The 14,022-nt window shown below is 40.1% G+C and overlaps 1 protein-coding gene across 3 annotated transcripts in view; it reads left to right on the forward strand.

The window, feature by feature from the left end:
- The window catches only part of kcnk2a (potassium channel, subfamily K, member 2a), a 182,631-nt gene that overhangs the window by 162,597 nt on the left and 6,012 nt on the right, over positions 1-14,022 (forward strand). For 2 of the 3 annotated variants that reach the window (XM_048536382.1, XM_048536383.1), the window contains one exon: positions 1,879-2,021. In XM_048536382.1, the coding sequence (XP_048392339.1) occupies positions 1,879-2,021 (143 nt within the window). Of the gene's footprint in view, positions 1-1,878; positions 2,022-6,907; positions 7,017-14,022 lie in introns of those variants that run through there. The other variant, XM_048536384.1, reaches the window with a different exon arrangement.

The following is a 14,022-nucleotide window of genomic DNA, read 5'->3' on the forward strand; positions in this document are numbered from 1 at the left end:
ATTGAATGATAGTGCAGGCTTGAAGGGCTGACTGGCCTCCTCTTGTACCTATTTTCCGTATTTCTACGTAAATCCATTTTTCCACAGTCCTTCAAAACTTAATCTTCCAAGAAACAATAAATACATTGTATTTGTAACAATGTGAATTCACTTTGTATTTGAGGGAACAATATTCATTAATAATACCAAATTGGAAGCACAGTGAATTGTGTTGAGACTACAGACGATAGTAAGAGAATAAAGATGTGCTAGCAGGACTGTTGGACAAGGAGAAGATACATTTCAGTGTAGTGAAGGCCCAAGTGATAAACTTTTGAAGTTACTTCAAATCACAACATATTAAATTGTGTTAATGCGCAGAACATTTTGTTGTGAAGGCTAAGAGTCATTAAACAGGATTGTACTAATAGATTAGGATAGAATAGAAAGGTAGGCCAAATGCTTACTTATTTTAGTGTGTGACAGTGGAAGGTACAAAACCAAGGAGGTAATATTTGACTTGTGCTAGAACTTGATTCAGCAGGTGGGGCATTGTGAAGGTTTTAGACACTCCATTGTGGTACATAAAAAGGTTCAGTTTAGATTCACCAGAATGTTTTCAGGGATGAGGAACTGAAAAGTGAGAAGTTTGGCCAATTTTTAAGAGCTGAAATAGGAGCAGAGTGACTTTATATGTGGTATCAGGCAGATAAGGAATCCAGTGAGAAAAGCATGACAGTCCATGAATTTAAACTGTCATTAAGCAACAGAATATAGATTAGCCAAATGGCATGTTTTTGTGCTAACATTTGAGATTGTGATGTTGATATAGGCTATTTGGTTGACAAGGCATTTGTATAGTCGAACTATATTTTTGAGATTTTTCATCTCTGTTGTTAACTTTCCATTGAATTCTGGGGTGACCGACAGTGTGAAATGTGTCAGAATAACTTCCTAGAAATAAGTATTTTTTAGTTACAAATTCTTTGACAAGATCGTGTAAAAATAAACTGAACTTTTTTCTGTAGCTTGCTTTAAGGAAGCTCATTCATTCAATTCTTTACCATCTTCAGACCTCTCCAAGATCTTGTCCCAGTTTATCTCCACACTATCCTAGTTTGTCTTCCTGTATTGTTTGATCCTGTGTTCCATTGTGCACTGTTCTCTTCAGAGCCATGATAGAGTCATGAGCTGTTTTGGTCTTACTTTTTAAAGGCTGTACAAAACCACAGATCTTCACTTCCGTCTCTGTGTTATTTTTATCTCAAACCTATCTTTTAAGTATCTTTCAGGCACTTTCCTTAACTCACCTGGTTTGGCTCACCAGTTGTACCTTTATTTTCCTTAGTCTGTCCAATGTGCTTTAAATAATTTCCTATATTAAAAATAATGTGTAAAACGGATACCTATTTTCTTCTATACTTCTGATTAAAGTTTGAATGTCCCTTTCTGTTCCAAATTCAAATCAATTATTTCACACTAATACTCAGAATAAGGTCAGAAACATCTGTAGTGTTGTAATCTTTATGATCTTTCCAAAACTGACTATTAATTTAATGCTAATGTTGTGTGAACAATGCACCAAAGGCATTGAGTTTACATTTGCAAATCTCATTTTGGTCGGGGCTCTTAACAGCCCAACTTTGCAAGCCTTTTGAAGTCACTGTAGGTCATTACTCCAAGTTTAAGAGCATACAAAGTGCCAGTCGCATTTTTGTTGCTTTACCCTTAAGGAGAGATCCCTTCAGAGATAAACGCTATAGCCACTGTTTCGAACTAAAGTGTGTAGGTTTAACTTTAAAAAATGTGTTACTTCTGTGCTCATGTCATCAGAACAAAATCCATCAGCTATCGTTCATCTGAAATTGACTGACTTGCTATTTTGTTAATGATGTCTAGGAGAGAGTCCGGATAAAGAATATTTAGACTGGTACAAGCCTGCTGTATGGTTCTGGATACTAGTAGGACTTGCTTACTTTGCTGCAGTTTTGAGTATGATTGGAGATTGGCTTCGTGTCATCTCACGGAAAACAAAAGAAGAGGTATGTTGTTCTTAACTGTTTATATTACTCCTTTAACATGACCTAATTTTTATATCGCTTAACAAAGATTTTCAGTTTTTTTTGAATCTGGTGTGTTGATGATTCCTGTAATTTGCTTTCTCTTTTTAAGTAGTGGCTTCCTTTGAGTCCTGATTGAAAACAATGTTAAGCACTTCATACGTATTTTTCCCTTAAATTTGTCCACTGTGTTATCCATTGTACTGGCCGTTTTCTTAAAAGTCTGAGTCCATATTTGTAAAGCTTCTAAACACATTTTACATGTGACATTTTGTTTCGTTTATAGATTCTCATGACCCACAGAGGCAGTGGCTTGGCTTTATGTGGTATGACTGCACTACAACAAGCCAAAAATACTTAATTTGTTGTAAAGCGCTTTGCGATATCCTGAGTTTATGAAATATGCTTTATGAATGCAAGTTCTTCTATAAAATGAGTTCTCTTATAATAAGGACAGCTTAGAAAACACACATAAATACATTAAAAAGACTTTAGACAATGACATGATGAAGAAAGTAAACATGATGAAAAAAGGATTAAAATAGTTCAGTTTGCCCTGAGGCTGGTGAGAAAGTGGCATTTGTCAGTACATGAAGCATATAAGCAAAGGTTTGATTCATGATTAAGGGAGAAGGTAATGTAGAGGCCTGGCAGGGAGAGATCATTATAACTGAATGAATTTCATCTGGACCATAATCACCGACACAGAATGATTAGCTTTTTATTCTTGTGGTTTACATGTCATTGGCAAAACAAATATATATTACTTGTCTGTGATTACCCTTAAGAAGGTGATGGTGAGCCAACTTGTTCAACTGCTGCACTTGACGTGGTGTATCACCTAAAATGATGTTAGGGACAGGGTTCTAATATTTTGACTCTTTGACAGTGAAGGAATTTAATTCCAAGTCAGAGTGGTGTGTAGCATGGAAGGGAACTTCCAAATAATACTATTCCCATACATCTGCTGCCATTGTCCTGTATTGTAGATGTTGCATATTAGGTACGGCCGAAGGAATTTTGTGAGTTACTCCAGTGCACCTCATAGATAATATATCCTACTACCATATTATGTTGTTGTAGGGAGAATCAACACCTAAGTTGGTGGATGTGTTGTAAATCAAGTGGACTGCTTTATCCTTGATCGAATCGAGCTTATTGAGTATTGTTTGAGTTTCACTCTGCCACACTACCTGACTGGTGTTTTGTAATGGTAGACTGGCTTTAGGAGCAGAGGTCATGGGAACTGCAGATGCTGGAGAATCCAAGATAACAAAGTGTGAAGTAGGATGAACACAGCAGGCTAAGCAGCATCTCAGGAGCACAAAAGCTGACGTTTCGGGCCTAGACCCTTCACGTCAGCTTTTGTGCTCCTGAGATGCTGCTTGGCCTGCTGTGTTCATCCAGCTTCACACTTTGTTATCTTGGCTTTAGGATCTCAGTTTCTTATCTCAGAATTCCCAGCCTCTGACCTGTCCTTGTAGGCATGGAATTTATACAGCTGTTTCAGTTGCTGGTCAGTGGCAATGTCAAAATATCAAAGGAATTGGTGATGTTTGAATGCCAAGACGAGATTGTTAGATTCTCATTACTTGGAGATGGTCATTGTTTGGCACTTGTGTGACCCAAATATCATTTTCTTGCTTTTATGACCACGTTTGAAAGTTTTTCAGGCCTTGTTTCATGAGGAGTCACAAGTGATGTTGAATATTATCCTCCCATTTTGTTGGAGAAAGCTTATTGATGAAGCAGCCGAAGATGGTTGGGCAGTCGCCTGAAGAAGGCTCAGAGTGTAGTCCTGAGGCTGAGATGATTGACTTCACAAAACCCTAATAGTCTTCCTTTGTACAGGATATGAGTCCATCTAGTGGAGCGCTATCCCCCAAATTACCAATGACTTTAATTTTCCTAGGACTTTCTGATGCTGCACAAGACAAATATTGTCTTGAAGTCAATGACAGTTACACTGACTTCACCTATGTGCTTTTATTCATGTTTAAATCATGTCTGTGTTGAGGACTAGAGTTCAGAGGTATTTGTACTGTTAGACGGCACTTCCAGTCACCAAATTTGGAGGAACTTGCAATGGCATTGCTAGTTATACTTTTCCAGTATGTGATTATGCCTTCTTTTGGTTCTCCAAGTCTGAAGCATACGGGAGCCTGGGAATGACTGCTGCCTGTGATGATGCTATGGCTTTAAGAGGTTTATTTACTCCTGTTTTATTTTTGAAGAGAAGTTTTAAGGCAGAGATGAGAAGCTGTATGTTGAACGCTAATGAAGTAAACAGCTTGTGTTTACACAAAAACCCAAGGTCAATTTTTTTTAAAAGCTGAAACAATAGAAGCAGTCTGAATGGGTGAGGCAAGTTCCCACAGAACCAGGATATTTAGTTTCAGTAGCTGTTGTTGCTGGGCCTTGAAGCTGGGTGGAAGCTGCAATATATCTCTCCCTGCTACTCTCTCTCTCTCTCTTTCTCTGAGAATGTTCCCTGGATGTTTTCCACTTGGGATGCTGGAATTGCATATGAGTCAATCTATTTTAGTGGCTTTGCCTTTGCCAAAGAAAAGTTTATGGAGGGTTACTATGTTATAACAGTTAATTATTAGTTGTAATATAATCTATTTGATAAATTTTCGAATATAGTTACAGCTAAGCCAAGATAACAAGGTGAAGAGCTGGATGAACACAGCAGGCTAAGCAGCATCATAGGAGCAGGAGAGCTGACGTTTCGGGCATAGACCCTTCTTCAGTAAAAAGGTCTTAGGCCTGAAATGTCAGTTCTCCTGCGCCTATGATGCTGCTTGGCCTGCTGTGTTCATCCAGCTCTTCACCTTGTTGTCTCAGATTCTCCAGCATCTGCAGTTCTTACTATCTTTTACAGCTAAGCCAATTCTTTTTCTCTTTATTTCTTTTGTTGCATTTTAACAGGAGTGTATGAATAAAGTATGTTTTGCTTCAAATCTGGTCGGTTGACCAATTGAATTGGATCTGAAAAGCAACATTTTACTCTTACCTTTAAAACAAGAAAAAGTTAGAGTCTAGGCAATCTTCTTAAAATATTTTGAGGGGGTTTGACCTGGTCCATGACATGTCTATTAACCCATGAGCTTATTCTCAGTTTGAAATTTTGGTCTCCAAAATACCATTTTTCCTCAGTCAGTCAAAGGCAGCAGGGCATTGCTAAATAAGTGTCACTTGATAATACTATCAATGATTCCTTCTATCACTTTGCTGATTATTGACAGTAAGGTGATGTTGCAGTAATTATTTAATGAAATTTGCCTTTTATGTGCACTGGACATACCATTATGAGGGGCATAGACTGAGTAGATGGGAAGGAACTTTACCCTTGGTGGAGGTATCAGTGACCATTGGGCGTAGATTTAAGGGCAGGAGGCTTAGAGGGAATGTGAGCAAAACATTTTTCACCCAGAAAATGGCGGTTATCTGGAACTCACTGTCAGTAAGGGTGGTAGAGTAAGACTCATAATATTTAAGAAATATTTAGATGTGCACTTGTGATGTAAAGGTATATAAGGCTAAGGGCCAAGTCGTGAAAAATGGGGTGAGAACATTTAGGTGCTTGTTTTTGACTAGCACAGACTCAATGGGCCTTTACCTGTGCTGTAAACCTCTATGACTATGAATCTGTGACATATCTAGGCAATTGTTAACATTGCCTGTTTGTTGTCAGACACACGAGAGCAGCCTGGTTGAGGGCATGGCCAGTTCTGGAACAGGAAATGTCAATACTATAATCCAGATGTTGTCAGAGCCAATAACCTTTTTTGCAGCCAGTGCCTTCAACAATTTTGGCACTGGAAATTCTAAATAATTCTGTGCCATTTCCTAGAATTTGTCCTGATCTCTTAATTATCTCTCAAACTACCAATCTATGTAACCCCTTTGAAAACCTGTTAATTCAGTTCCAAACATTGTTCTGTTGAGAAGCCATTAATTGACTTCTTAATATGAACAAACTGATCAGACTAGTGATAGGCATTTCATTAACTGTCTGGCTGATTCTGAAGCATTCAATTCTCTCTCTATCAGACTTTTCTCCCTGGTTTTTCTGTGCTTGGGACTGAGGTAGTTACCGTTAAGGACAGTGAGCATCTTGTAAAAGATGGAGTGCCTTTCTGAGAGGGGAGAGGAAGGAAGGAAAAGGAAGACTTAAAAATTTATATAACATGTAAGATTCTTAAAAGAAATGAAATATTTCTGAAGTGCAAAGTTGTTTCATGCATAAATATGGCAGCCAACTGTATGTGAGAAGATTCACAAATTACAAAGATTAAAGAAGTACAACATATTGACAATAATTATTATATAGAAACCCTGCAGTGTGGAAACAGGCCCTTTGGCCCAGCGAGTCCACAGCGATCCTCAGAGCTTCCCACCCACGCCCATCGACGCATCCCTGAATACTATGGGAAATTTAGCAAGGACAATCCACCTAACCTGCACATTTTTTGACTGTGGGAAGAAATCAGAGCGATTCCATGCAGACAGGGGGAGAACATGCAAACTCCACTGGGAAAATTGCCCAAGGGTGGAATTGAACCCAGGTCTCTGGCACTTTGAGCAGCAGTGCAAGCCACTGTGCCAGTTGTCAAAGGAATAATATTAGATGGAAGGGTGGTCAACTCTTCTTCAAATAGTGCTGCAGGATCTGTGTATGTCTTCTTGAACAGATGGATAGTCTTAATTTATTATTTGACCTGAAGCTTCACCTGTAATAATGCAGCACTGCATTCCTTACAACGTTATATATTCACTTTTTGGAGTGGAATTTGAACTTGCAACCCTTTGTCTTGAAAGTAAGAATACCATAACTAATGTGTTTGACGTGTGTTTGATTACAGCGCTGAAATCTGGCCTCTGAAGATTGGATCCAAATTCATGGGCTGCATACCTATTCTTGATCAATGTCTTCATCTCACAGAGTGCAGCAATAGTTGTTTAAACTTAACTCTGCTTCTTCAATTCTGTGCAATTTAACTTACGCCTTGTCAAATTCAGTGGAGGTTTCTTGTCAATTTGAAATATTCTGTCTGTTCATCTGCCCTGCTGGGTTGTTTCTTGTCTTTAAATTATCCGCAGAGGTTTAAACTTGGGAGTGAAGAAATATATTGTCATTCACATCACAGTGCAGTAATGTTTTGCTTATTCTATCACCCCTGAATGGAGGAATGAAGGAACTGCTTTCAGCCACAGCTAACTGAAATATCAGGAATCAAGTCACTCTAAGTTGACTACTTCATCAAATTTCTAATTTTGATGACAGCCATGGTTGACAACTTTAATGCGCTGTTACGCTGTAGCAGTGCCATGTCTCTTTCTCCATTGAATTCCATCAGCAACAAGAAGGAGATATTAGAAAATAAAATGCAGCTATCTCCAGTTTAGCACTCCTAATGTATCCCTAAATTTAGTGCATGCTAAACAAACGTATGTCCAATAAAAATTACTTTCTGTTATGAAAGAATGTAATAAAGATGAGTTACAGTTCTGACCTGGACTGAAATGTTTATATTCAAAATCAGTTGGCTGCCTTGACTCTAATTTCCCTCAAAAAATTTATTTGAACTTATTCTATTATTTACTAATCCCTGATTTTACAATTAACTAACTACTCTTACTACTTACTTATGACTTTATCTACTTATCTACCGCTTGTCCCTTCCCCCTCTCGATCTTGCTGCCTCTTGCTCACTGCTTCTTTCTTCTGACTCTCCGTCCGTCCAGCTAACCACTTACCTCTCCTGAACCCCTCACTCCTGACCACTCACTCCTTTCTTTTCTGAAACCTTTCCTGAGGTGATGAGGTTATGAATAGTCTGCGAGACGATGGTTTGGTGATCAGGGATGGTGTCATGATCGAGGGGGCGTTAGGAGGAGCTGTCAGAGAGTTGGCACCTGGCCTCATCAATGTAAAGGTCAGTGCACCATATCACCACTGCGCCCCACCCCCCCAGCTTATCCGCAGGTTTGATGGTGAGGTTGGGGCTGGAGCAGAGGGAACAGAGGGCTCCACATTCCGTGGGCGACAGGTTGGAGTGAGTGAGAGAGGTGAAGAGGTTGAGGTGATTGATGTTGCGACAGCAGTTAGAAATGAAGAGGCTGAGGGAGGGTAGGAGGCTTTGGGTGGTGTGGAGGAAGATGAGGTTTGTTGGAGGTGGGACAAGAGGTCTGTAGAGGGTGGGTTAGACTCGCTGTTAAAGAAATAGGTGTGGAGCTAGTGTAGTTGGCATTGAATGTTTATAACTTTTGAAAGGTGTTGGGAAAAGTACTGTAAAATTGAAGTTCTTGTGACTAAGGAGACAGTGGAAGCATGCATGCAAATTTAATAAAATAACAAAGATCAAAGAGTTATGGTGAATCATTTTTTACAGTGGAGAGATGTATAAAGGTGTATAACTCAGAAGCTGATATGCTCTTTTTTGATATGTCTTAATGACCTAGACATGGGTGTGTATGGAACATAATTTTAATGTTTGCAGATGATATAAATCTTATAAATGTAAAAGCAATAAGGATAATAGTAATAATTTTCTGAACAAAGAGATAACAGGTCAAATGGACACACAGAAAAGATGGATTTAATGCCTTTTGTGGGGCTTTCCTGTTGTTGCTTTTGAATGTGGCACCATTGGGGATTCCACAATATTTTGTTAAAATAGCATTGCATTGATAATACTATCTTATCTGAGTGGAACATAGACTTTCACACTGGATGTCAATCTTTAGGACTGGCTCACTTGTACCACTACTGACTGAGTTGAATAAGTGTCAGAGGACATCGCTGCCAGCCTGGGGGTTTGCTGCATGCAGTGAGAGACAAGGGAATAACCAACCTCCTCATGATAGAAGCAGCTGTCTATAACAGGAATAATAGGAATAGAGTGTACATGATCCTCAATAAAACCAAATTCCATTTCCACACGAAGGGCTGCCTCCATTTTATCATGTGTGTTAATGCATTAGATTAAAAACAAATGTGATAATTCAAAGTCAGATATTCCAGAGGTGCAGTTGGCCATCAGCAAGACCAGAATTATATATTACCACATTCTGTAATTTCCATAACCCAGCACCATTAAACAGCTTCAGTTAAGATTGTAGAACAGCACAGTAGTTGGAGCTCCAGCCGAGGGGTCAATATTGTTGAAGCTTTCAACAGAATTACTTGTAAGCTAAAGCCAAAAATAATGTTATTATAGATTGAACTAAGCGATCCCACACTCACAGTTTGCGATAAAACTTTACAGTCCTTTCACATCCAATGACGATTAATAGTAGCTAACTAAGCAACTCTTGGGAGAAGGAAGATCTATCAATATTCCCATCCTCAACAATTGCAGAGCCCAGAACTTTCAAAACAAGACCAGTGAGGACATTTTGGCCTCACACTTATCTATCAGTTTAAAGCACATTCCAAATGAATATCAGTTGCTTGGTTTGATTTGGTTGGAATTTAATGTTGGAGTGGTTTAGGGTTTCATCCCCAAGTTCCAGTTTCCATGCTTTAGGTAATGTGACCCTGCCTCTATCCTTGCTGAGCACTCCCATAAAACATCACCTGTTGCTTTCTGAAAAATTCAGCCTTTTATTAATTACAGCTGTAAGTTTCAGGCACAATACAATATCATACAATCGGGTTGAATTTTCTCTCAGCAGTTGAAAATAGCTTTTGATATTTCCCTGGTGTATAATTTTCAGCAGGCTTTTTCACAGTTTTGTCAATGGGGCTTTTCAATCACCTGACAGCTGCTCAGAACCCTCCAAATAGAACTTATGATGTTTCTGAACAGGGCAAACAACAGCAAGGCTCTTCAACTAGTCAGATTAAAGAAGGCTCAGTGTCCCATATGGATTACAAACCACGAAGTAAATATGATAAAGTATAAATGACATACAAAATCATATACAGGAATTAAGATAACACCTGGGAAACACAGATGTAATTGAGGGAGTCAGATAAAGGATTGTTTTCCGATGAAGGAATGAGACATCACATTTATGAAATTAATTTTCTACCCCCAGAGAGGTTGTTCATCACTAGTTATCTGTTATGATGCTACTAAAATCTCAATTAATCTTAAATATGGCAGCCATATCCTATTTTCAACCAATTTTAGCATAGAACTAGGAGATAAGTATCACATGTCCATAGATTTCCTCATTTAGCTGTGCACGTAGGCAGGGCAGGGCAAGTGACTGAGGTGTCAGTGGGGCAGCGCTTTGGGACCAGTGATCATAATTCTATTAGTTTAAAAATATTTATGGAAAAGGATAGATGTGATCTAAAAGTTAAAGTTCTAAATTGGAGGAAGGCCAATTTTGATGGTATTATTTCAAAAGTTGATTGTAAGAGGATAGTCAATGGTGAAGAGATTGTTGGAAAGTGGGAGGCCTTCAAAAAGAGATAATGAGAGTCCAGAGACAGTATCTTCCTGTTGGTGCGAAAGGCAAGGCTGGTGGGTGTCGGGAGTGCTGGATGACCAGAAAAATCGAGGCTTTGGTCAAGAAAAAGAAAGAAGCATGTAGACAGCTGGGATTGAGTGAATCCCCAGATGACTATAAAAGCAGTAGAGGAAGGGGAAATCAGGAAGGCAAACAGGGGGGACATGAGATAGCTTTGGCAAATAGGGTTAAGGAGAATCCAAAGAGATTTTACAAAAACATAAAGGGCAAAAGAATAACCGGGGAGAGAATAGTGTCCCTTAAAGATCAACAAAGCTGCCTATGTGTGGAACTGCAGGAGATAGATGAGATACTAAATAAGTATTTCATGTCAGTATTTACTGTGGGGAGGATATAGAAGCTAGAGTACTTGGAGAAGTAAATAGTAATATCCTGAAAATTGTTGCTATTACAGAGGAGGAAGTGCTAGACATCTTAAAATGTATAAAGGTGGATAAATCCCAAGGACCTGATTAAGTCATTGAGAGGGTTGGATTATGAGGAGAGACTGAGTAGATTGGGATACTCGTGGGAATTCAGAAGAATCATATAAGATTATGATGGGAATAGATAATGTGGAGGCAGGGAAGTTGTTTCCGCTAGCAGGTGAAACTAGGGCTAGAGGGCATTGCCTCAAAATAAAGGGAAGCAGATGTAGGACTGAGATCAGGAGGAACTTCTTCACCTAAAGGGTTGTGAATCTGTGGAATTCCCTGCCCAGTGAAGTGGTTGAAGCTACTTTGTTGAATATTTTTAAGGCAAGGCTAGATAAATTTTTGAACAGTAAAGGAATTAAGGGTTCTGGTGAGTGGGTGGGTAAGTGGAGCTGAGTCTCAAAAAGATCAGCCATGATCTTATTGAATGGTTGGTCAGGCTCGAGGGGCCGGATGGCCTACTCCTGCTCCTAGTTCTTATGTTCTTATGTGAGTGTATCCCAGGCATCATGGGAAGCCAGAGAAGTGATTGCTGGGCCCTTTGCTGAGATATTTGTATCATTGATAGCCACAGCTTAGGTGCCGGAAAGGTAATAATGTGATGCCATTATTTTAGAAAGCTGGTAAGGAAAATCCAGGGAACTATAGACTGGTGACCCTGACATCAGTGGTGGGTAAGTTGTTGGAGGGGACTCTGAGGGGCAGGATTTGCATGTATTTGGGTAGGCAGGGATTGATTAGGAATAGTCAACACAGGTCTGTGCGTGGGACTTTGTGTCTTGTTAACACGATTGAATTTCTTCGGAGGGACAAAGAAGACTGATGAAGACAGAGCAGTGGACATTGTCTCTGTGAACTTCAACAAGGTGTTTGACAAAGTTCCGCATGGTAGACTTGTTAGCAAGGTTAGATCGCATGGAATCCAGGGGGAGCTAGCCAACTGGATACAAATATTGGCTTGAAGGTAGGACAAAGAGGGTGGTGGTGGAGGGTTGCTTTTCAGACTGGAGGTGTGTGACCAACAGTGGGCCACAAGAATTGGTGCTGGGTCCACTGCTTTTTGTCGTTTATGTAAATTATTTGGATATGAATGTAGGAGGTACGGTTAGTAATTTTGCAGATGTCAATAAAATAGGAGGTGTAGTGGACAGTGAAGAAGGTTATCTCAGAGTAAATTGGGAACTTGATCAGATGGGCTGATGGGCTGAGGAGGGGCAGATGGAATTTCATTTAGATAAATATGAGCTGTTGCATTTTGCCAATGCAAATCAGCAGGACTTATACATTTAATGGTAGAGTCCTGGGGGGCAGGTTCATAGTTCCTTGTAAGTGCCATTATAGGTTGGCAGTGAAGAAGGAATTTGGTATGCTTGCCTTTATTGGTCAGTGCATTGTGTATAGAAGTTGGGAAGTCATGTGGTAGCTTTACAGGCCACTTTTGGAATACAGCGTTCAATTCTGGTCTCGTTGCTATAGGAAAGATATTGTCAAACTTGAAAGGGATCAGAAAAGACTTACAAGGATGTTGCTGGGGTTGGAGAGTTTGAGCTACAGGGAGAAGGTGAATAGGCTGTGTCTATTTTCCCTGGAGTGATGGAGACTAAGGGGTTACTTATAGTGGTTTATAATGTCATGAGGAGTATGGATTGGGTGAATAGTCAAGGTCTTTTTTCCCAGGGTAGGGTATCCAAAACTAGAGGGGATAGGCTTAAGGTGAGAGGGAAAGAGTTAAAAGAGCCCTAAGGGGCAACTTTTTCACACAGAGGGTGGCACATTTATGGAATGAGCTGCCCAGAGGAAATGGTGGAGACTGGTACAATTACAACATTTAAAAGGCATCTGGATGGTTACCTGAAGGGAAAGGTTTAGAGGAATATGGGCCAAATGCTGGCATATCGGACTAGATTAATTTAAGATATAGAACATAGAACATAGAACATTACAGCACAGTACAGGCCCTTTGGCCCTCGATGTTGTGTCGACCTGTCATACCGATCTCAAGCCCATCTAACCAACATTATTCCATGTACGTCCATATACTTATCCAATGACGATTTAAATGTACCTAAAGTTGGCAAATCTACTACCGTTGCAGGCAAAACATTCCATTCCCTTACTACTCTCCGAGTCAAGAAACTACCTCTGACATCTGTCCTGTATCTTTCACCCCTCAATTTAAAGCTATGCCCCGTCATGCTCGCCGTCACCATCCCAGGAAAAAGGCTCTCCCTATCCACCCTATCTAACCCTCTGATTATTTTATATGTTTCAATTAAGTCACCTCTCAACCTTCTTCACTGTAATGAAAACAGCCTCAAGTCCCTCAGCCTTTCCTTGTAAGACCTTCCCTCCATACCAGGCAACATCCTAGTAAATCTCCTCTGCACCCTTTCCAAAGCTTCCACATCCTTCTTATAATGTGGTGACCAGAACTGTACATAATACTCCAAGTGCGGCCGCACCAGAGCTTTGTACAGCTTCACCATAACCTCTTGGTTACGGAACTCGATCCCACTATTAATAAAAGCTAAAGCACTGTATGCCTTCTTAACAGCCCTGTCAACCTGGGTGGCAACTTTCAAGGATCTATGTACATGGTACAATTTTGGTTCATTTCATTTATCTAATATTTGATATTATACCAGCACTAAGTAGAGCTTAAGACTAACAATGGCAGGAGATCCCAGACCCGTGTTATGCTGCTCTTACTCAATGTGGGAGCTCAGGGACGTGGCTGATGTCCGTGACTCCTTCACGTGCAGGAAGTGTGTCCAGCTGCAGCTCTCGTTAGACCGCATGAAGGCTCTGGAGCTGTGGATGGACTCACTTTGGAGCATCCGCGATAGCACATTCAGCAAATTGGTCACATCGCTAATTAGGGTAGCTGAGGGAGAAAGGGAATGGGTGACCAAAAGGCAGAAAAAAAAGCAGGAAGGCAGTGGTGTCCCCTGTGGTCATCTCCCTCCAAAACAGGAAGGGCAGGAAAAAGAGTGGAAGGGCTATAGCCACAGGGGATTCTATTGTAAGGGGAGGAGATAGGCGGTTCTATGGTCAAAAACATGGTATGTTGCCTCCCAGGT

The sequence above is a fragment of the Stegostoma tigrinum genome, chromosome 9 (assembly GCF_030684315.1).
Source record: "Stegostoma tigrinum isolate sSteTig4 chromosome 9, sSteTig4.hap1, whole genome shotgun sequence".
NCBI classification, from domain to species: domain Eukaryota; kingdom Metazoa; phylum Chordata; class Chondrichthyes; order Orectolobiformes; family Stegostomatidae; genus Stegostoma; species Stegostoma tigrinum.